General features: G+C 43.7%; 2 protein-coding genes across 2 annotated transcripts; both read left to right on the forward strand.

Annotated features, from left to right (window-relative positions):
- Positions 1–7,559: 7,559 nt before the first annotated feature.
- LOC129817519 (solute carrier family 35 member D3-like) lies at positions 7,560–11,144 on the forward strand. The gene is made up of 2 exons (XM_055872853.1): positions 7,560–8,382; positions 8,909–11,144. Exons 1-2 carry the CDS (start codon positions 7,947–7,949, stop codon positions 9,772–9,774), a joined length of 1,302 nt encoding a protein of 433 aa, XP_055728828.1. The 5' UTR covers positions 7,560–7,946; the 3' UTR covers positions 9,775–11,144.
- A 3,108-nt stretch (positions 11,145–14,252) lies between these two features.
- Positions 14,253–20,481, forward strand: LOC129817931 (solute carrier family 35 member D3-like). The gene is made up of 2 exons (XM_055873527.1): positions 14,253–15,075; positions 18,322–20,481. The coding sequence occupies exons 1-2, from the start codon at positions 14,640–14,642 to the stop codon at positions 19,185–19,187; spliced, it is 1,302 nt and encodes a 433-aa protein (XP_055729502.1). The 5' UTR covers positions 14,253–14,639; the 3' UTR covers positions 19,188–20,481.
- Positions 20,482–21,359: the final 878 nt, after the last annotated feature.

Below are 21,359 nucleotides of genomic sequence, written 5' to 3' on the forward strand. Positions count from 1 at the left end.
GTGTCAATTTCTCACAGAATGTTGGTGTACATGGAGCTTCTAGGATTTGCATGGTTTCATTGATAAATCAGAGCCATTCTATATTTGTGCGCTCGTGAACGATCGTTTACAACCCGGCCTCAGAAAGGCTCTCCTTTTATGGTAACAAAAATGCCCTAATTTTCTGTATGATTTGGAGATGTTGGAACTGGGCTGTGACAGTTTCTAAAATAATGCGCAATGGCAAATTTGATCACATTTAAGTAGAGGTGTGGGCAGAATGTTTTAATCTTTTACAGTGACTTTTTCAAACAACAATAGCGAGTGCCAAACATTGATTGTCTATTGAAACAATGTCAACGTAAATGCTACAGCACACAATTGTTGTTCAATGTTTTGTTTATCAATAGTTAATTGATGATCCGGGTTACATTGGTGCCGTGATTCGGTGGTGTGTGGTGCTGTTCTGTGTGGTGTTATACGGCACAAATGTAACAGTATAACTTTACTCCGTCCCCTCGCCCCGACCCAGGCACGAACCAGGGACCCTCTGCACACATCAACAACAGTCACCCACGAAGCATCGTTACCCATCGCTCCACAAAAGCCACGGCCCTTGCAGAGCAAGGGGAACCACTACTTCAAGGTCTCAGAGCAAGTGACGTCACCACTTGAAATGCTATTAGCGCGCACCACCGCTAACTAGATAGCCATTTCACATCCGTTACACCTACCCAGCACAACTACACAAAAGCCTGCTTGGCGCTCCAAACAATTTGTTGGGATAAGTGTGTTTGAGCAAGCATGCATTTTGCCTAAATTGTTCTCTGTCAGGCTCAGGTTTGCCTGTTGCCAGCCTGTGGGGGTGCTGGAGGGTTTGGTTAGCTGTGCCAGGAAGAGGGGGCATGCAATATGGAGGAGGGGAGATACTATTGCAGCAGTTCTTCTCTCCCTCTCGCCATCAGTGGAGAGAATAAACCACAGGCTAAAGCATATAGCCTCCCAACCTCTATCTCATTACGGCATGAAGATCCAGCCTTTACACAGCCCACTACCCTCTTCAGTCTACACGTGACGGGTTGTCTCCTATAATACAGCCCCAAACACACAGCGCACCACACAGTACCACACAGTACCACACAGTATAGCACCACACAGTATAGCACCACACAGCATAGCACCACACAGTATAGCACCCCACAGAACATCACCGCACAGTATAGCACCACACAGTATAGCACCACACAGTACCACAAAGTATAGCACCACACAGCATAGCACCACACAGTATAGCACCCCACAGAACAACACCACACAGTATAGCACCACACAGTATAGCACCACACAGTACCACACAGTATAGCACTACACAGTATAGCACCACACAGTACCACACAGTATAGCACCACACAGTATCACACTATAGCACCACACAGATCAGCACCACACAGAACAGCACCACACAGTATAGGACCACACAGTACCACACAGTATAGCACCACACAGTACCACACAGTATAGCACCACACAGTATCACACTATAGCACCACACAGATCAGCACCACACAGAACAGCACCACACAGTATAGCACCACACAGAACAGCACCACACAGTATAGCACCACACAGAACACCACCACACAGTATAGCACCACACAGAACAGCACCACACAGTACAGCACCACACAGTACCACACAGTATAGCACCACACAGTACAGCACCACACAGTATCACACTATAGCACCACACAGATCAGCACCACACAGAACAGCACCACACAGTATAGGACCACACAGTACCACACAGTATAGCACCACACAGTACCACACAGTATAGCACCACACAGTATCACACTATAGCACCACACAGATCAGCACCACACAGAACAGCACCACACAGTATAGCACCACACAGAACAGCACCACACAGTATAGCACCACACAGAACACCACCACACAGTATAGCACCACACAGAACAGCACCACACAGTACAGCACCACACAGTACCACACAGTATAGCACCACACAGTACCACACAGCACCACACAGTATAGCACCACACAGTATAGCACCACACAGTATAGCACCACACAGTATAGCACCACACAGCACCACACAAAACAGCACAACACAGTATAGCACCACACAGAACAGCACCACACAACACACCACAAAACACCACACCACACCACACCACACCACACCACACAGAAGAGCAGCCTCTCCTCCCCTACATAGACCCTCCAAACTTTAGCAATTACATGTTAACAGCTCCTTATGGATCAGGAGTTTGAGCTGCTTTGAGGCCAGGCTGGGGTAATACATCACAGAGGGGGAGAATATGACAGCTATTCTAACATTCAGAGGAAATCCACAAAGAGGCTCTCACACTACAGCTGCAAGCGCAGAATTCAGAATTCCTAATTCCGATTTTGGAGAAAGTTGAAGTATGGGATTGGATCTCTCCGCTCTCGGCCACCCAGCAGGGACTGGGGACAGGTATACCCCTCAGGGGTCATTCCTCTTCCTACCCTCCTCCTCCTCTTCCTAAGTTAACCCTCCAGACTGCTGCAGCGCTGGCCTCTATGTGGCTTTCACTTTATGTTTTAAGGTAAAATAATTAATGGAGGCCAGTTTTTCTTTCAATGGAAGTGTCACGGGCTGCTTGGCAGCTCAAATCAAACTTTATTTGTCACATATGCCGAATACTTAGGATGCGCCAAATACTCATTCTTGGGTTATGAAAGTAAATGTCATGAATCTGACAGAAAGTTCTGTGATCCCTAGAGGAACAGTTGAGTGGAGAGATCCATAATTTAGCCCTCAGCGATCCCAGCTTTGTGCTGCTTAATGCATAAGAGTTACAATGCTGAGGCCTGATCCAAATGTTCTCTGCAACCATTTTTTCTGTGAGTAATTATCATAATAAAAGTGACTGCACTCACTCTCTATGGGCACTCACTCTCTATGGGCACTCACTCTCTCTTTGAAGGTCTCACATGAAGCAGAGTCACTGCAGAGCTGTCTGGCATGGCACAGAACTGAAATATGCACACATTTGCTATAACTCTCTTTAAATTAGTTATTTACAGTCTTTGCCATTGCTTTTTTTTGCAATTCATTGTCTTTCACCACTTTATTCTGTCGCCTATAGGCCTACTTTAATGTTAATGTTTAGGTTTGTTTTTGTTGTTCATGTCTTATCAAGATTTGCTTAGAGCTATGGACTAAATAACGTAATGGCAATAACACTGGATGCATTCTTATCACTCTTACAGTAATTCCTCCTTGTTGATATGGGAAAACTAACGGGGAATATTAGAATTTGCCTTTCTTGGCAAATAGGGATATCATCAGGAAACATTCTAATTCCATTTTTTGTTAATATATTTTGTATGCCTATTGTATTTTAATTATCTGCCCTAATGTTGATTTTCCACACTGGAAGCTAAATTGGCATGGTCAGAATGAATCTATAGATATAGTTAAGACATCAGAGGCCATATGAGTGGTTGAGATAACATAGTGAGGAATTGAGGATTCTCCTCAAAGTTTTGTGTCTTAAGGAAAATGAACTGGGTCCATGTGCCTGGCTCCCCATTTATCACGGCACGACAGACAAAGACAAAATATTTAAGTGCCTTTGAATGGGGTATGGTAGTAGATGCCATGCACACTGGTTTGAGTGTGTCTAGAACTGCAACGCTGCTGGGTTTTTCATGCTCAACAGTTTTCCGTGTGTATCAAGAATGGTCCACCACCCAAAGAACATCCAGCCAACTAGACAGAACTGTGGGAAGCATTGGATTCAACACGGGCCAGCATCCCTGTGGAACGCTTTTGACACCTTGTAGAATCCATTCGAACTGATGAATTGAGGCTGTTCTGAGGGGAAAAAAGAAGTGAAACTAATTTAATGTAGAAAGGTGTTCCAAATGTTTTGTACACTCAATGTAGGTCTTCACTGTATCTGAGCATACACCACAGCCCTGGACTTCCCTACTGTATTTCCTTACATTTACATAATTTAGCAGACACTCTTAATAAACCAGAGTGACTTACAGGAGGAGTTAAGGTAATGTGACTTGCTCAAGGGCACATAGACAGATTTTTCACCTAGTGGCTTGGGGATTCGAACCAGCGACCTTTCTATTACTGGCCCAATGCTCTTAACCACTATAGGCTACCTTTCACCCCATTGCATGGCTGTGGCACAACAGTTGGCACCTTCTTGCTGAAACTGAAATGCTGTATGTTGAAGCACTTGCAGTTGAGTTGCTTCTGTGTTGAGCACATGCAGCTGACATCACAATATATCAGATGGCATATACACATATAAAGATTTAGACTGTGAAGATCTACGCAGAAATGTTGATTGACAAGAATAGAATGCTCTCTCCAGTGACTTCACTCTAATACACCTATACACATGGCCTATGGACTGCTGTATATATCACAGGAAGTTGGTGGCACCTTAACTGGGGAGGACAGGCCCGTGGTAATGGCTGGAGCGGAATAAGTGGAATGGTATCAAATACATCAAACAATGGTTTCCATGTGTTTGATGCCATTTCATTTACCTTGTTCCAGCCATTATTATGAGCCGTCTTCCCCTCAGCAGCCTCTACTGGTATATATTCCTATTGCCTTTGGGCACGAAAATTTTTCCAACTCCGCCTCTTTCAAACAGAAATGGGGTGTGCCTTTGGTGGTTCATCAATGTGTCATTTTGGTTATGTGTTGCTAGTTCATTAGCTAAGCTAGCCACTGTAGCTACTGTAGCCAGGATTTGTTTTTGAACGGAAGGTGTAGAGATCGGTAAGAAATAGCACTTCTGTATCCAAATATCTTATTCATCCATTTTATATATATATATATATATCTTGCATTAAATTACCTGGTATGATGGTGCATTGATCAGTTATACAGTTTAAAGCCATTATTTTTTGTGTTTTTGCCCAAAGTCGACCTACAACATGGAGAACATTACAGTCAACATATGCATGTGGTTATAAGAATAAACATAGACAATAATTAATTGGAATAATTGGAAAACTTCCCAAACAAAGTGACAAACTCAATCATGTCACAGTCTTACAACCCTGTTATGGCCAAACAAGTATTAGGGTTGAGTGTGGCTGGGTTGAGTTTTTTGGCTCAAAATGTGCTCCTCATGTGGTGAAGAACAGGGGACGACATGGCATGCATGAAATTAAGCATTGGCTTATATTTTTGCAATAAAAAAAGTTTTGATAAGAAATAGATTTCTATCTTTATTTCATGTAACAGAGTTGAGTTGTTGAGCATGAGGATGCCAATCTAACAATAAAAATACATTTAAAAAATATATATATAAAAAAATGCATGACGTGGTTGTCTTTGCACCATATTGTTCAGAAGACTTGTATGATGTCACTTCCAGTTGATGACACAAGGATAAGTTCACTATTTGTATGGGTGCAATGATGGGGCGGTGAGTCGGAAGCAGGTGCAGGTGAAACGTTTTAATAAAACACAAGAACAATACTAACTGGTGAGTGAACATGGGAGAGTGACATATAAAGGGGAGGGAATGATTAAGGTAATGAAGTCCAGGTGTGAATCATAATGATTGATTAAAATCACCTGTGAATCATTATGATTGTGTATCGACGTACTGCGCATAATGATGAGTGTCAGGTGTGCGTGCGTAAAGATGAATCCCAGGACCAGCGGTTAGTACTCTGGCGACGTCGTACGCCGGAGGGGAGGAACAGGAGCAGACGTGACAGTACCCCCACAACCAGGGGGACGACCCCTAGGACGAGGAGCTTGTCGGCGAAGGTGGAAATCAGAGGAGCAGGAGACAATGGGGGAGATTGGTTGATGCAATGGGGGGATAGACTGAGGTATGCAGGTAAAATATTGTGATTTTAATCAATAATCATGCATTTATAAAAAAAATCCTCAACAAAAAAGCGCAAATAGATTTTTACATCTACGGCAAAATCTATGACAAAACGCTTTCTGTCAGTTAATGTATGTGGACATAACCTTCAAATTAGTGGATTCGGCTATTTCAGCCACACCCGTTGCTGACAGGTGTGTAAAACTGAGCACACAGCCATGCAATCTTCATAGACAAATACTGGCAGTAGAATTAACTTACTGAAGAGTTCAGTGACTTTCAACATGGCACTGTCATAGGACGTCACATCCCAACAAGTCAGTTCATCTAATTCATGCCCTGCTAGAGCTGCCACGGTCAACTGTAAGGGCTGTTATTGTGAAGTGGAAACGTCTAGGAGCAACAATGACTCAGCCCTGAAGTGGTGGGCCACACAAGATCACAGAACGGAATCGCAGAGTGCTGAAGCCTATAGTGCATAAAAATGGTCTGTCCTTGGTCGCAATACACACTACCGAGTTCCAAACTGCCTCTGAAAGCAACGTCTGCACAAGAATTGTTTGTCGGAAGCTTCATGAAATGAGTTTCCATGGCTGAACAGCCGCAGGCACACAAGCCTAAGATCAAAATGCACACTGGGTGTAAAGCTTGTCGCCATTGAACTCTGGAACAGTGGAAACGCATTCTCTGGAGTGATGAATCACTCTTCACCATCTGGCAGTCCGACAGACGAATCTGGGTTCAGCGGATGCCAGGAGAACGCTACGCCCCAATGCATAGTGCCAACTGTAAAGTTTGGTGGAGGAGGAATAATTGACTGGGGCTGTTTTTCATGTTTCAGGCCCCTTAGTCCAGTGAAGGGAAATCTTAATGTTACAGCATACAATGACATTCTAGATGATTCTGTGATTCCAACTTTGTGGCAACAGTTTGTTGAAGCCCCTTTCCTGTTTCAGCATGACAATGCTCCTGTGCACAAATTGAGGTCCATACAGAAATGGTTTGTTGAGATCGGTCTGGAAGAACTTGACTGGCCTGCACAGAGCCCTGACCTCAACCCCATCAAACACCTTTGGAATGAATTGGAAGGCTGACTGCGAGCCATGTCTAATCGCCCAACATCAGTGCCCGACCTCACTAATGCTCTTGTTGCTAAATGGAAGCAAGTCCCTGCAGCAATGTTCCAACATCTAGTGGAAAGCCTTCCCAGAGGAGTGGAGGCTGTTATAACATATATATATATATATATATATAATAGGCTGTTATATCCATATTAATGTAAATTATTTTGGAATGAGGTGTTTGATGAGCAGGTGTCCACATACTTTTGGTCATGTAGTCATTGTAAATAAGAATGTGTCTTTAACTGACTTGCCTAGTTAAATAAAGGTTAAATAAAACAACAATAAAAATATATATATATTATATCTATACACATTTAATTTAAAAAGCTTTATGACCCAATACTTACAATATACTTAAAGGTAAGAGTGACTCAAATCGTACCGGTTTCATGGAATGGCCCCTTTATTGTGAGTAAAAGGTAACCGTTGTTGCGGCAAATGTGTTATTCCACAAGGCAAATTCAGCGCTTAATTAAGTGTTGCGCCCATGCAGCTCTCTGGTGCTAGAGGGGATATACAGTACTGGTGCACGTCACACTGTAGTTTAGTTCTTTCCCAACAGCTCTTCCAGCAGTCTCTGGTCTCTCTCTGCTGTATCCAACAGCATGTGAAGCAAAAGAAAGAAAGCTAGAACTTCTCCTACATGAGGTAATTTAATTAATGAAAAACGCATGCTGGCTGGCTGCAAATTTAAACAGATGCATCAGCATACCCAAGCTTTTTTTCTCTTCAACGTTTTGGGACCAGCCTCTATCTCCTTTTAAGGTCCTGCTTGCAATTAAAACATTTAAACATCCTGACGTTAACAACTTGGACATTTACAGCTGTGCGTTCAAGGAGGAAGACTGTACACAGTGTACACCACTTTATTCCAAGGGACTGAGTGAGTGCTCAATAAAGACTCACCAATATTTTAATTTTCTTGCTCTTGCATAAAGGGAAATTCAAGGCAAACATGGAAGTTTGTAAAGGTCGTTTACTTGGTATCTCAGTCGCTGTTGCTCATGGATTTTTCTCGGGATCGTTGAACATTTTACTAAAATTTCTCATCACGACTTATAACTTCAACTACCTCATTCTCATCCAGTGCCTCACCAGCACGCTGGCAGCGGTTACACTGGAGATACTGAGGAGACTGGGCAAAGTAGACATACCTCCATTCAGCCTTCAACTAGCCAAAGTCTTCGGAGGTGTTTGTATTCTGTCCACATTACAGTCCACTCTAACACTATGGTCTCTCAGAGGACTGAGTCTACCCATGTATGTGGTTTTTAAACGGTGTCTACCGTTGGTCACCCTAGGCATCGGCGTATGCGTTCTGAAGAACGGTATCCCGTCTGTGGGGGTCATAACGGCGGTGCTCATCACTACTGGAGGAGCAGCTTTAGCTGGTAAAATTACACTTATTCAAATAACATTAACTTCTAATTATACAGTAAAGTAAAGTAGAAACGAAAACATCATCATTTATTCTAAATAGCCTATGCATAGGGTGCATACTACGCAGTAAGTTTTGATGAATGTGTATAGGCCTCAAACTGCATACCAGCAATAATCTATCCTAGAGTTAATATTACAAATACACGAACGGGGTTAGTGTAAAAATAAACCAAAAAAACAAGAGATTACCAACGTTTTTTCTAGAAACGTCCCTTTGGTAAAGTATCCAGATGCAACAGCTCTCAATGTTGCTGCTACTGTGAGGAAAGTTCAGCACCATTCTCTGTCCCCTTTACACCATACGGATAGAATCCTATCCATATGGATAGAATGTGTGTTAAAGATGACACATTACTTTTTAATAATGTTCAGAGCATCAGGATACCTTACAATAGGTTTCACCCCCTAAAAAACTAATGTAATCACTTTTTTTTCTTTTTTTATTGTTCTCTCACCACTGTGTCTGTGTTTACTCAGGGTTTGGTGACGTGACGGGTGACACATTTGGCTACGTGACGGGCGTCCTGGCTGTGATCATCCACGCCTCCTACCTGGTCTTGATCCAGAAGACCAGCACAGACAGTGAATATGGCCCCCTCACGGCCCAGTACTCCATCGCCATCATGGCCTCCCCAGTTTTCTTAATCTGCTCCATTGTCAGCATGGACTCCATCAACATGTGGAGCTACACGGGCTGGAGTAACCCCTTCATCTCAGGCATCTTCTCCCTCTGCATAGTCATCGGCTGTGCCATGAACTTCACCACGCTGCAATGCACCTACATCAACTCGGCCGTCACCACCAGCTTCGTGGGAGTGGTGAAGAGCATCGCCACCATCACAGTGGGCATGGTGGCCTTCAGCGACGTGGAGCCCACCAGCCTGTTTGTTGCCGGCGTTGTGGTCAACACTGTGGGCTCCATCACCTACTGCATCGTCAAGTACTTTGAGACCAGGAGGAAGACCCTCTACCAGGACCTGGAGGAGCAAAGGAAGGACGAGATTCTGCCTGGACAAACTTACATTGAGAAGAAGCCTCCCAACGGAGACCTGGAGCCCCTGCCCAGTGGTCATGGATGGTCTGATGAAGGATCGATTGAACAGGTCCCCACTCAGGACCACCTCCTCAATGATCAGAGCCTCAGTGACTACCCACTTCCAGACACCAGCAACAGCATGGAGTCTGTAGAACTCCAGAGAGAGGCCTTTCATAACAAGAACCGGGCCAACCAGGCCAACCAGTCTGTGAGTGAAAGTTACCTAAGGGTGTGGAGGTCCGTCCGTAACCTGCAGTTCTTGAACAAAGACACCTTAATGGATAATATGGAGGTGCAGAGCCCTTAATGGGGAATCACTCTAATTTCAAAGGGTGCATGTTTTGTCAGTCTTTTCTGTTTGTATGTTTTTTCTGTTTGTTTGTAAGACTGGTTGGACATTGGGCACTGATTTAATGTTAAGAGATCCGTATTTTTCTCATGAACATGCGCTTATGGAAGCAGCAAAATATTTTTGAGAAGATGGAGTGTTAATATGATTGGAAAAAATATACTGACTATTTATAAAAGCATTTATGTTTAAATGTTTTATATGGATTTATCAGTCATATTAATAACAGGTGAATAGTTGATGGTAAATTGCTAAAACTAGGGGTCAAAGACATCTGATACCATAATAATGGAATACCTCCCCATCTTCCCCCAACCACTATTTTGCTGTATGGTAAACAAAATGAATTGTCTGTGTGACAGTGCATTGGGTAAGGTTGAAGTTGATATGTAATTACATGTTATAAAAAGATTAATACCAGTTTTTGTATGAATCATTTTATTTGCACAATGTTACTGCCTGTCCAGATTCTGTCTAGTCCATGAATTGTGATATGTGGCAAGTGAAGAGCAATAGCAACTTCCATTTGCATGTACAATGCAAAGTACATTTAAATGTTTTTATGGAACTCTTCCACTGTGATGTTGGCCCTCTTCTTTATGATAAATCCATTACATTGAAATCCATGGTAAATGTTTTAGCCAAATTGCCTTTCCAATGAGATTTGCTTTCTGAATTACCAACAATAGATAACTGTTTTGGTAAGGTTCACTTAACATCAACACAATATAGGCGTCCTGAACATTTATTGTGAGGAGATCATTATCAGTAGAGCATTTAGATCCGTAATGTCAACATTGGATTGGAAAGAGACTAGAGAATGACTTTGATCCTACGGAACACATCACTTCTCTTATTGAGTCATTAGTCAAAGTACACCACCACAATTCCCTCAAAGTCTCAACTGCTCTGGAGTAGAAAACAGCTATTTCACATCACACCCAAGGAGGATGCCTGTGTCATGATTAAAGTAATACTGTATACATAGCTGTATGGTAATGCATTCTCCAGTATGTCTTAGAACCCCTCCTTATGTAAACGCATGCAGTGAGAGTATGTCCTTCCAGAGTACCTGCAGGGAGAGGAGAGGGAGAAGTGTGAGCAATCTGTCCCCTCATCAACCAGAAAGAGAGAGGCCTGCAGTCAGCACATTAGTTGCAGGAAAATCCAAAAGTGCCTTTGAAATGCTTCTTTGGGACTCTTGAAGTACAGATAAACCAGGAACTCTGAGTGCTGATAACAGAGGACTTCAAGAAACAGGAACAGAAAAAAAATCTACTTTGTAAAAGAAAAGGGGTTGGTTGGTGAGTTTTATCACATCGTCTCCTTTTTTTTGGGGGGGGGGGGGGGGGGGTCAGTCAAATGGCCAGGAAACGAAACACCATGGAGTCTGAATGGTTTTTAAATTAAACAATATTCAAGATTGGCTCTTATGCTGCATTCCAATATTCTATTTTCAATTATGCTGTTATCCGGGCATTCTCTCTGTAGACCACTGATTGTGGAATCACAGAGGGATAATTAAACACCTCATTAACCATATCTGCATGGATGCTCCTAACTCTGCACAATCCATACCATGCAGCTACACTTTCTCATTTTGGCCTGCCCATCCACACAGCCTCTTCCTAATCCTCATTTATGTGATAAGGAAACTACTTTAATGAAATGTAATCTGTTTTTCAATTTTTGCTAGCACTTACAGGTCCTTCAGAAAGTTTTCACACCCTTTACTTATTGCACATTTTGATGTGTTACAGCCCGAATTAAAAAATTATTTTATAAAATGTAACTTTTTTTTGTGCTAATTTATTGAAAAGGAAATAAAGAAAAATCTAATTTCCATGACTATTCACACCCCTGAGTCAATACTTTGTAAAATCACCTTTGGCAGCGATTACAGCTGTGAGTCTTTCTGGGTGAGTCTCTAAGAGCTTTGCACACCTGGATTATACAACATTTGCACATTATTATTTTCAGAATTCTTCAAGCTCTGTCAAGTTGGTTCAAATCAAATCAAATCAGATTTTTCACATACACATGGTTAACAGATGTTAATGTGAGTGTAGCGAAATGCTTGTGCGTCTATTTCCGACAATGCAGTAGCATTGGCTTATATTTTTGCAATAAAAAAAGTTTTGATAAGAAATAGATTTCTATCTTTATTTCATGTAACAGAGTTGAGTTGTTGAGCATGAGGATGCCAATCTAACAATAAAAATACATTTAAAAAATATATATATAAAAAAATGCATGACGTGGTTGTCTTTGCACCATATTGTTCAGAAGACTTGTATGATGTCACTTCCAGTTGATGACACAAGGATAAGTTCACTATTTGTATGGGTGCAATGATGGGACGGTGAGTCGGAAGCAGGTGCAGGTGAAACGTTTTAATAAAACACAAGAACAATACTAACTGGTGAGTGAACATGGGAGAGTGACATATAAAGGGGAGGGGAATGATTAAGGTAATGAAGTCCAGGTGTGAATCATAATGATTGATTAAAATCACCTGTGCATCATTATGATTGTGTATCGACGTACTGCGCATAATGATGAGTGTCAGGTGTGCGTGCGTAAAGATGAATCCCAGGACCAGCGGTTAGTACTCTGGCGACGTCGTACGCCGGAGGGGAGGAACAGGAGCAGACGTGACAGTACCCCCACAACCAGGGGGACGACCCCTAGGACGAGGAGCTTGTCGGCGAAGGTGGAAATCAGAGGAGCAGGAGACAATGGGGGAGATTGGTTGATGCAATGGGGGGATAGACTGAGGTATGCAACTAAAATATTGTGATTTTAATCAATAATCATGCATTTATAAATAAAAAAAAGCGCAAATAGATTTTTACATCTATGGCAAAATCTATGACAGTACGCTTTCTGTCAGTTAATGTATGTGGACATAACCTTCAAATTAGTGGACTATTTCAGCCACACCCGTTGCTGACAGGTGTGTAAAATTGAGCACACAGACATGCAATCTTCATAGACAAATACTGGCAGTAGAATGAACTTACTGAAGAGTTCAGTGACTTTCAACATGGCACTTTCATAGGATGCCACATCCCAACAAGTCAGTTCATCTAATTCATGCCCTGCTAGAGCTGCCACGGTCAACTGTAAGTGCTGTTATTGTGAAGTGGAAATGTCTAGGAGCAACAATGGCTCAGCCCTGAAGTGGTTGGCCACACAAGATCACAGAACGGAATCGCCGAATGCTGAAGCGCATGGCGCATAAAAATGGTCTGTCCTTGGTCGCAACACACACTACCGAGTTCCAAACTGCCTCTGAAAGCAATGTCTGCACAAGAACTGTTTGTCGGAAGCTTCATGAAATGGGTTTCCATGGCTGAACAGCCGCACGCACACAAGCCTAAGATCAAAATGCACACTGGGTGTAAAGCTTGTCGCCATTGAACTCTGGAACAGTGGAAACGCATTCTCTGGAGTGATGAATCACTCTTCACCATCTGGCAGTCCGACAGACGAATCTGGGTTCAGCGGATGCCAGGAGAACGCTACGCCCCAATGCATAGTGCCAACTGTAAAGTTTGGTGGAGGAGGAATAATTGACTGGGGCTGTTTTTCATGTTTCAGGCCCCTTAGTCCAGTGAAGGGAAATCTTAATGTTACAGCATACAATGACATTCTAGATGATTCTGTGATTCCAACTTTGTGGCAACAGTTTGTTGAAGCCCCTTTCCTGTTTCAGCATGACAATGCTCCTGTGCACAAATTGAGGTCCATACAGAAATGGTTTGTTGAGATCGGTCTGGAAGAACTTGACTGGCCTGCACAGAGCCCTGACCTCAACCCCATCAAACACCTTTGGAATGAATTGGAAGGCTGACTGCGAGCCATGTCTAATCGCCCAACATCAGGGCCCGACCTCACTAATGCTCTTGTTGCTAAAAGGAAGCAAGTCCCTGCAGCAATGTTACAACATCTAGTGGAAAGCCTTCCCAGAGGAGTCGAGGCTGTTATAACATACATATATAATAGGCTGTTATATCCATATTAATTCCAATTATTTTGGAATGAGGTGTTTGATGAGCAGGTGTCCACATACTTTTGGTCATTGTAAATAAGAATGTGTCTTTAACTGACTTGCCTAGTTAAATAAAGGTTAAATAAAACAACAATAAAAATATATATATATTATATATATAAACACATTTAATTTAAAAAGCTTTATGACCCAATACTTACAATATACTTAAAGGTAAGAGTGACTCAAATCGTACCGGTTTCATGGAATGGCCCCTTTATTGTGAGTAAAAGGTAACCTTTGTTGCAGCAAATGTGTTATTCCACAAGGCAAATTCAGCGCTTAATTAAGTGTTGCGCCCATGCAGCTCTCTGGTGCTAGAGGGGATATACAGTACTGGTGCACGTCACACTGTAGTTTAGTTCTTTCCCAACAGCTCTTCCAGCAGTCTCTGGTCTCTCTCTGCTGTATCCAACAGCATGTGAAGCAAAAGAAAGAAAGCTAGAACTTCTCCTACATGAGGTAATTTAATTAATGAAAAACGCATGCTGGCTGGCTGCAAATTTAAACAGATGCATCAGCATACCCAAGCTTTTTTTCTCTTCAACGTTTTGGGACCAGCCTCTATCTCCTTTTAAGGTCCTGCTTGCAATTAAAACATTTAAACATCCTGACGTTAACAACTTGGACATTTACAGCTGTGCGTTCAAGGAGGAAGACTGTACACAGTGTACACCACTTTCTTCCAAGGGACTGAGTGAGTGCTCAATAAAGACTGACCAATATTTTAATTTTCTTGCTCTTGCGTAAAGAGAAATTCAAGGCAAGCATGGAAGTTTGTAAAGGTCGTTTACTTGGTATCTCAGTCGCTGTTGCTCATGGATTTTTCTCGGGATCGTTGAACATTTTACTAAAATTTCTCATCACGACTTATAACTTCAACTACCTCACTCTCATCCAGTGCCTCACCAGCACGCTGGCAGCGGTTACACTGGAGATACTGAGGAGACTGGGCAAAGTAGACATACCTCCATTCAGCCTTCAACTAGCCAAAGTCTTCGGAGGTGTTTGTATTCTGTCCACATTACAGTCCACTCTAACACTATGGTCTCTCAGAGGACTGAGTCTACCCATGTATGTGGTTTTTAAACGGTGTCTACCGTTGGTCACCCTAGGCATCGGCGTGTGCGTTCTGAAGAATGGTATCCCGTCTGTGGGGGTCATAACGGCGGTGCTCATCACTACTGGAGGAGCAGCTTTAGCTGGTAAAATTACACTTATTCAAATAACATTAACTTCTAATTATACAGTAAAGTAAAGTAGAAACGAAACATCATCATTTATTCTAAATAGCCTATGCATAGGGTGCATACTACGCAGTAAGTTTTGATGAATGTGTATAGGCCTCAAACTACATGCCAGCAATAATCTATCCTGGAGTTAATATTACAAATACACGAACGGGGTTAGTCTAAAAATAAACAAAAATAACAAGAGATTACCAACGTTTTTTCTAGAAACGTCCCTTTGGTAAAGTATCCAGATGCAACAGCTCTCAATGTTGCTGCTACTGTGAGGAAAGTTCAGCACCATGCTCTGTCCCCTTTACACCATACATTTAACGCACAACCGATCCATATGGATAGAATGTGTGTTAAAGATGTGGCTCCACACTACTTTTTAATAATGTTCAGAGCATCAGGAGACCTGTAACGGCTTTCCTCCTCCTCTTCATACGAAAAGGAGGAGTGGTGATTCGACCAAGACGCAGCGTTGTAACTTGACATTATATTTATTAAACAAGACGAAAAAACACAAAACGAAATACACTTGAATAATTAACAAAATGACAAAAACGGAGTAGACAGACCTGGACATGGAACTTACATAAAACACGAAGAACTCACGAACATGAACAGACTACATAAACCGAGACAGTCCCGTGTGGCGCGACAAACACTGACACAGGAGACATCCACCCACCAACTAACAGTGTGAAAACACCTACCTTAATATGACTCTCAATCAGAGGAAATGAAAACCACCTGCCTCTAATTGAGAGCCATATTAGGTCACCCTAAACAAACATAGAAACAGAAAACATAGACTGCCCACCCAAACTCACGTCCTGACCAACTAACACATACAAAAACTAACAGAAACAGGTCAGGAACGTAACATAACCCCCCCCTTAAGGTGCGAACTCCGAGCGCACCAGCACAAGTTTAGGGGAGGGTCTGGGTGGGCATCTGACCACGGTGGTGGCTCAGGCTCTGGGCGAGGTCCCCACCCCACCATAGTCAATCCCAGCTTACGTTTCCCCCTACGACTGACCACCCTCCTATTCCACCCACTTAATTTTTTGGGTAACATCGAGACAAGGGGCAGCACCAGGACAAGGGACAGCACCGGGATAGAGAGGTAGCTCAGGACAGAGGGATAGCTCAGGATAGAGAGATAGCTCAGGATATAGAGGTAGCTCAGGATAGAGGGGCAACTCCGGACTGAAGGGCAGCTCTGGACTGTGGGGCAGTTCTGGATAAACAGCCGCTCTGGGCTGAGGGACAGCTCATGACTGGCTGACAGCTCTGGACGCTCATGGCTGGCTGACGGCTCTGGACGCTCATGGCTGGCTGACGGCTCTGGACGCTCATGGCTGGCTGACGGCTCTGGACGCTCATGGCTGGCTGACCGCTCTGGACACTCATGGCTGGCTGACGGCTCTGGCAGATCCTGTCTGGTTGGCGGCTCTGGCAGATCCTGTCTGGTTGGCGGCTCTGGCAGATCCTGTCTGGTTGGAGGCTCTGGCAGATCCTGTCTGGTTGGTGGCTCTGGCAGATCCTGACTGACAAATGGCTCTAGCGGCTCCTGACTGACTAACGGCTCTAACGGCTCGGGACAGACGGGCGGCTCTAATGGCTCGGGACAGACGGATGGCTCAGACGGCACTGGGCAGACGGATGGCTCAGACGGCGCTGGGGAGACGGATGGCTCAGACGGCGCTGGGGAGACGGATGGCTCAGACCGCGCTGGGGAGACGGATGGCTCAGATGGCGCTGGGGAGACGGATGGCTCAGATGGCGCTGGGGAGACGGATGGCTCTGGCCGGATGAGGCGCACTGTAGGCCTGATGCGTGGTGCCGGAACTGGAGGAACTGGGCTAAGGACACGCACCTTCAGGCTAGTGCGGGGAACAACAACAGGGCACACTGGACTCTCAATGCGCACTATAGGCCTGGTGCGTGGTACCGGAACTGGATGTACCGGGCTGAGGGCACGCACATCAGGGCGAGTGCGGGGAGAAGGAACAGTGCGTACAGGGCTCTGGAGACGCACAGGGGGCTTAGTGCGTGGTGCCGGAACTGGAGGCACTGGGCTGGAGACACGCACCATAGGGAGAGTGCGTGGAGGGGGAACAGGTCTCTGGAAACGCACTGAAAGCCTGGTGCGTGGTGTAGGCACTGGTGGTACTAGGCTGGGACAGGAAGGTGGCGCCGGAAATACCGGACCGTGTAGGCGTACTGGCTCCTTTGAGCTTTGAGCCTGCCCAACCTTACCTGGTTGAATGCTCCCCGTTGCCCGACTAGTGCGGGGAGGTGGAATAACCCGCACCGGCCTATGTAGGCGAACCGGGGACACCATGCGTAAGGCTGGTGCCATGTAAGCCGGCCCGAGGAGACGCACTAGCCTGGGAAGTGGGCGCAGGTCTCCTACCTGCCCTAGGCCCACCACCTCTTAGCCCCCCCCTATAAATTTTTGGGGTTTCTTCTCGGGCTTCCTCGCTAGCCGCGTACCTTCATATCTCCCTTCCAGCCAGGATCTCCTCCCATGTGTAGCAACCCTTGCTTTTTAAACATCCTCCCACGTCCACCATTCCTTGTTTCTTTGCCAATGTGGTTGGATTCCTCTCACGCTGCTTGATCGTATAATGGTGGGTGGTTCTGTAAAGGCTTTCCTCCTCCTCTTCATACGAAAAGGAGGAGTGGTAATTCGACCAAGATGCAGCGTTGTAACTTGACATTATATTTATTAAACAAGACGAAAAAACACAAAACGAAATACACTTGAATAATTAACAAAATAACAAAAACGGAGTAGACAGACTTGGACATGGAACTAACATAAAACACGAAGAACTCACGAACATGAACAGACTACATAAACCGAGACAGTTCCGTGTGGCGCGACAAACACTGACACAGGAGACATCCACCCACCAACTAACAGTGTGAAAACACCTACCTTAATATGACTCTCAATCAGAGGAAGTGAAAACCACCTGCCTCTAATTGAGAGCCATATTAGGTCACCCTAAACAAACATAGAAACAGAAAACATAGACTGCCCACCCAAACTCACGTCCTGACCAACTAACACATACAAAAACTAACAGAAACAGGTCAGGAACGTGACAATACCTTACAATAGGTTTCACCCCCTAAAAAACTAATGTAATCACTTTATTTTTCTTTTTTTCTTGTTCTCTCACCACTGTGTCTGTGTTTACTCAGGGTCTGGTGACGTGACGGGTGACACATTTGGCTACGTGACGGGCGTCCTGGCTGTGATCATCCACGCCTCCTACCTGGTCTTGATCCAGAAGACCAGCACAGACAGTGAATATGGCCCCCTCACGGCCCAGTACTCCATCGCCATCATGGCCTCCCCAGTTCTCTTAATCTGCTCCATTGTCAGCATGGACTCCATCAACATGTGGAGCTACACGGGCTGGAGTAACCCCTTCATCTCAGGCATCTTCTCCCTCTGCATAGTCATAGGCTGTGCCATGAACTTCACCACGCTGCAATGCACCTACATCAACTCGGCCGTCACCACCAGCTTCGTGGGAGTGGTGAAGAGCATCGCCACCATCACAGTGGGCATGGTGGCCTTCAGCGACGTGGAGCCCACCAGCCTGTTTGTTGCCGGCGTTGTGGTCAACACTGTGGGCTCCATCACCTACTGCATCGTCAAGTACTTTGAGACCAGGAGGAAGACCCTCTACCAGGACCTGGAGGAGCAAAGCAAGGATGAGATTCTGCCTGGACAAACTTACATTGAGAAGAAGCCTCCCAACGGAGACCTGGAGTCGCTGCCCAGTGGTCACGGATGGTCTAAAGAAGGATCGATTGAACAGGTCCCCACTCAGGACCACCTCCTCAATGATCAGAGCCTCAGTGACTACCCACTTCCAGACACCAGCAACATCATGGAGTCTGTAGAACTCCAGAGAGAGGCCTTTCATAACAAGAACCGGGCCAACCAGGCCAACCAGTCTGTGAGTGAAAGTTACCTAAGGGTGTGGAGGTCCGTCCGTAACCTGCAGTTCTTGAACAAAGACACCTTAATGGATAATATGGAGGTGCAGAGCCCTTAATGGGGAATCACTCTAATTTCAAAGGGTGCATGTTTTGTCAGTCTTTTCTGTTTGTATGTTTTTTCTGTTTGTTTGTAAGACTGGTTGGACATTGGGCACTGATTTAATGTTAAGAGATCCGTATTTTTCTCATGAACATGCGCTTATGGAAGCAGCAAAATATTTTTGAGAAGATGGAGTGTTAATATGATTGGAAAAAATATACTGACTATTTATAAAAGCATTTATGTTTAAATGTTTTATATGGATTTATCAGTCATATTAATAACAGGTGAATAGTTGATGGTAAATTGCTAAAACTAGGGGTCAAAGACATCTGATACCATAATAATGGAATACCTCCCCATCTTCCCCCAACCACTATTTTGCTGTATGGTAAACAAAATGAATTGTCTGTGTGACAGTGCATTGGGTAAGGTTGAAGTTGATATGTAATTACATGTTATAAAAAGATTAATACCAGTTTTTGTATGAATCATTTTATTTGCACAATGTTACTGCCTGTCCAGATTCTGTCTAGTCCATGAATTGTGATATGTGGCAAGTGAAGAGCAATAGCAACTTCCATTTGCATGTACAATGCAAAGTACATTTAAATGTTTTTATGGAACTCTTCCACTGTGATGTTGGCCCTCTTCTTTATGATAAATCCATTACATTGAAATCCATGGTAAATGTTTTAGCCAAATTGCCTTTCCAATGAGATTTGCTTTCTGAATTACCAACAATAGATAACTGTTTTGGTAAGGTTCACTTAACATCAACACAATATAGGCGTCCTGAACATTTATTGTGAGGAGATCATTATCAGTAGAGCATTTAGATCCGTAATGTCAACATTGGATTGGAAAGAGACTAGAGAATGACTTTGATCCTACGGAACACATCACTTCTCTTATTGAGTCATTAGTCAAAGTACACCACCACAATTCCCTCAAAGTCTCAACTGCTCTGGAGTAGAAAACAGCTATTTCACATCACACCCAAGGAGGATGCCTGTGTCATGATTAAAGTAATACTGTATACATAGCTGTATGGTAATGCATTCTCCAGTATGTCTTAGAACCCCTCCTTATGTAAACGCATGCAGTGAGAGTATGTCCTTTGAGAGTACCTGCAGGGAGAGGAGAGGGAGAAGTGTAAGCAATCTGTCCCCTCATCAACCAGAAAGAGAGAGGCCTGCAGTCAGCACATTAGTTGCAGGAAAATCCCAAAGTGCCTTTGAAATGCTTCTTTGGGACTCTTGAAGTACAGATAAACCAGGAACTCTGAGTGCTGATAACAGAGGACTTCAAGAAACAGGAACAGAAAAAAAATCTATTTTGTAAAAGAAAAGGGGTTGGTTGGTGAGTTTTATCACATCGTCTCCTTTTTTTTTGGGGGGGGGGGGGGGGGGGGGGGGGGTCAGTCAAATGGCCAGGAAACGAAACACCATGGAGTCTGAATGGTTCTTAAATTAAACAATATTCAAGATTGGCTCTTATGCTGCATTCCAATATTCTATTTTCAATTATGCTGTTATCCGGGCATTCTCTCTGTAGACCACTGATTGTGGAATCACAGAGGGATAATTAAACACCTCATTAACCATATCTGCATGGATGCTCCTAACTCTGCACAATCCATACCATGCAGCTACACTTTCTCATTTTGGCCTGCCCATCCACACAGCCTCTTCCTAATCCTCATTTATGTGATAAGGAAACTACTTTAATGAAATGTAATCTGTTTTTCCATTTTTGCTAGCACTTACAGGTCCTTCAGAAAGTTTTCACACCCTTTACTTATTGCACATTTTGATGTGTTACAGCCCGAATTAAAAAATTATTTTATAAAATGTAACTTTTTTTTGTGCTAATTTATTGAAAAGGAAATAAAGAAAAATCTAATTTCCATGACTATTCACACCCCTGAGTCAATACTTTGTAAAATCACCTTTGGCAGCGATTACAGCTGTGAGTCTTTCTGGGTGAGTCTCTAAGAGCTTTGCACACCTGGATTATACAACATTTGCACATTATTATTTTCAGAATTCTTCAAGCTCTGTCAAGTTGGTTCAAATCAAATCAAATCAAATCAGATTTTTCACATACACATGGTTAACAGATGTTAATGCGAGTGTAGCGAAATGCTTGTGCGTCTATTTCCGACAATGCAGTAACATCTAACAAG

The sequence above is a fragment of the Salvelinus fontinalis genome, chromosome 20 (assembly GCF_029448725.1).
Source record: "Salvelinus fontinalis isolate EN_2023a chromosome 20, ASM2944872v1, whole genome shotgun sequence".
Classification (NCBI taxonomy): domain Eukaryota; kingdom Metazoa; phylum Chordata; class Actinopteri; order Salmoniformes; family Salmonidae; genus Salvelinus; species Salvelinus fontinalis.

Excerpts from the sequence above, each read along its gene's own strand:
- LOC129817519 (XM_055872853.1), top strand. The coding sequence starts at position 7,947 with ATGGAAGTTTGTAAAGGTCGTTTACTTGGTATCTCAGTCGCTGTTGCT. Across the intron at positions 8,383-8,908 it reads TGGAGGAGCAGCTTTAGCTG|GGTTTGGTGACGTGACGGGT; the intron begins GTAAAATTACAC and ends GTGTTTACTCAG.
- LOC129817931 (XM_055873527.1), top strand. The coding sequence starts at position 14,640 with ATGGAAGTTTGTAAAGGTCGTTTACTTGGTATCTCAGTCGCTGTTGCT. Across the intron at positions 15,076-18,321 it reads TGGAGGAGCAGCTTTAGCTG|GGTCTGGTGACGTGACGGGT; the intron begins GTAAAATTACAC and ends GTGTTTACTCAG.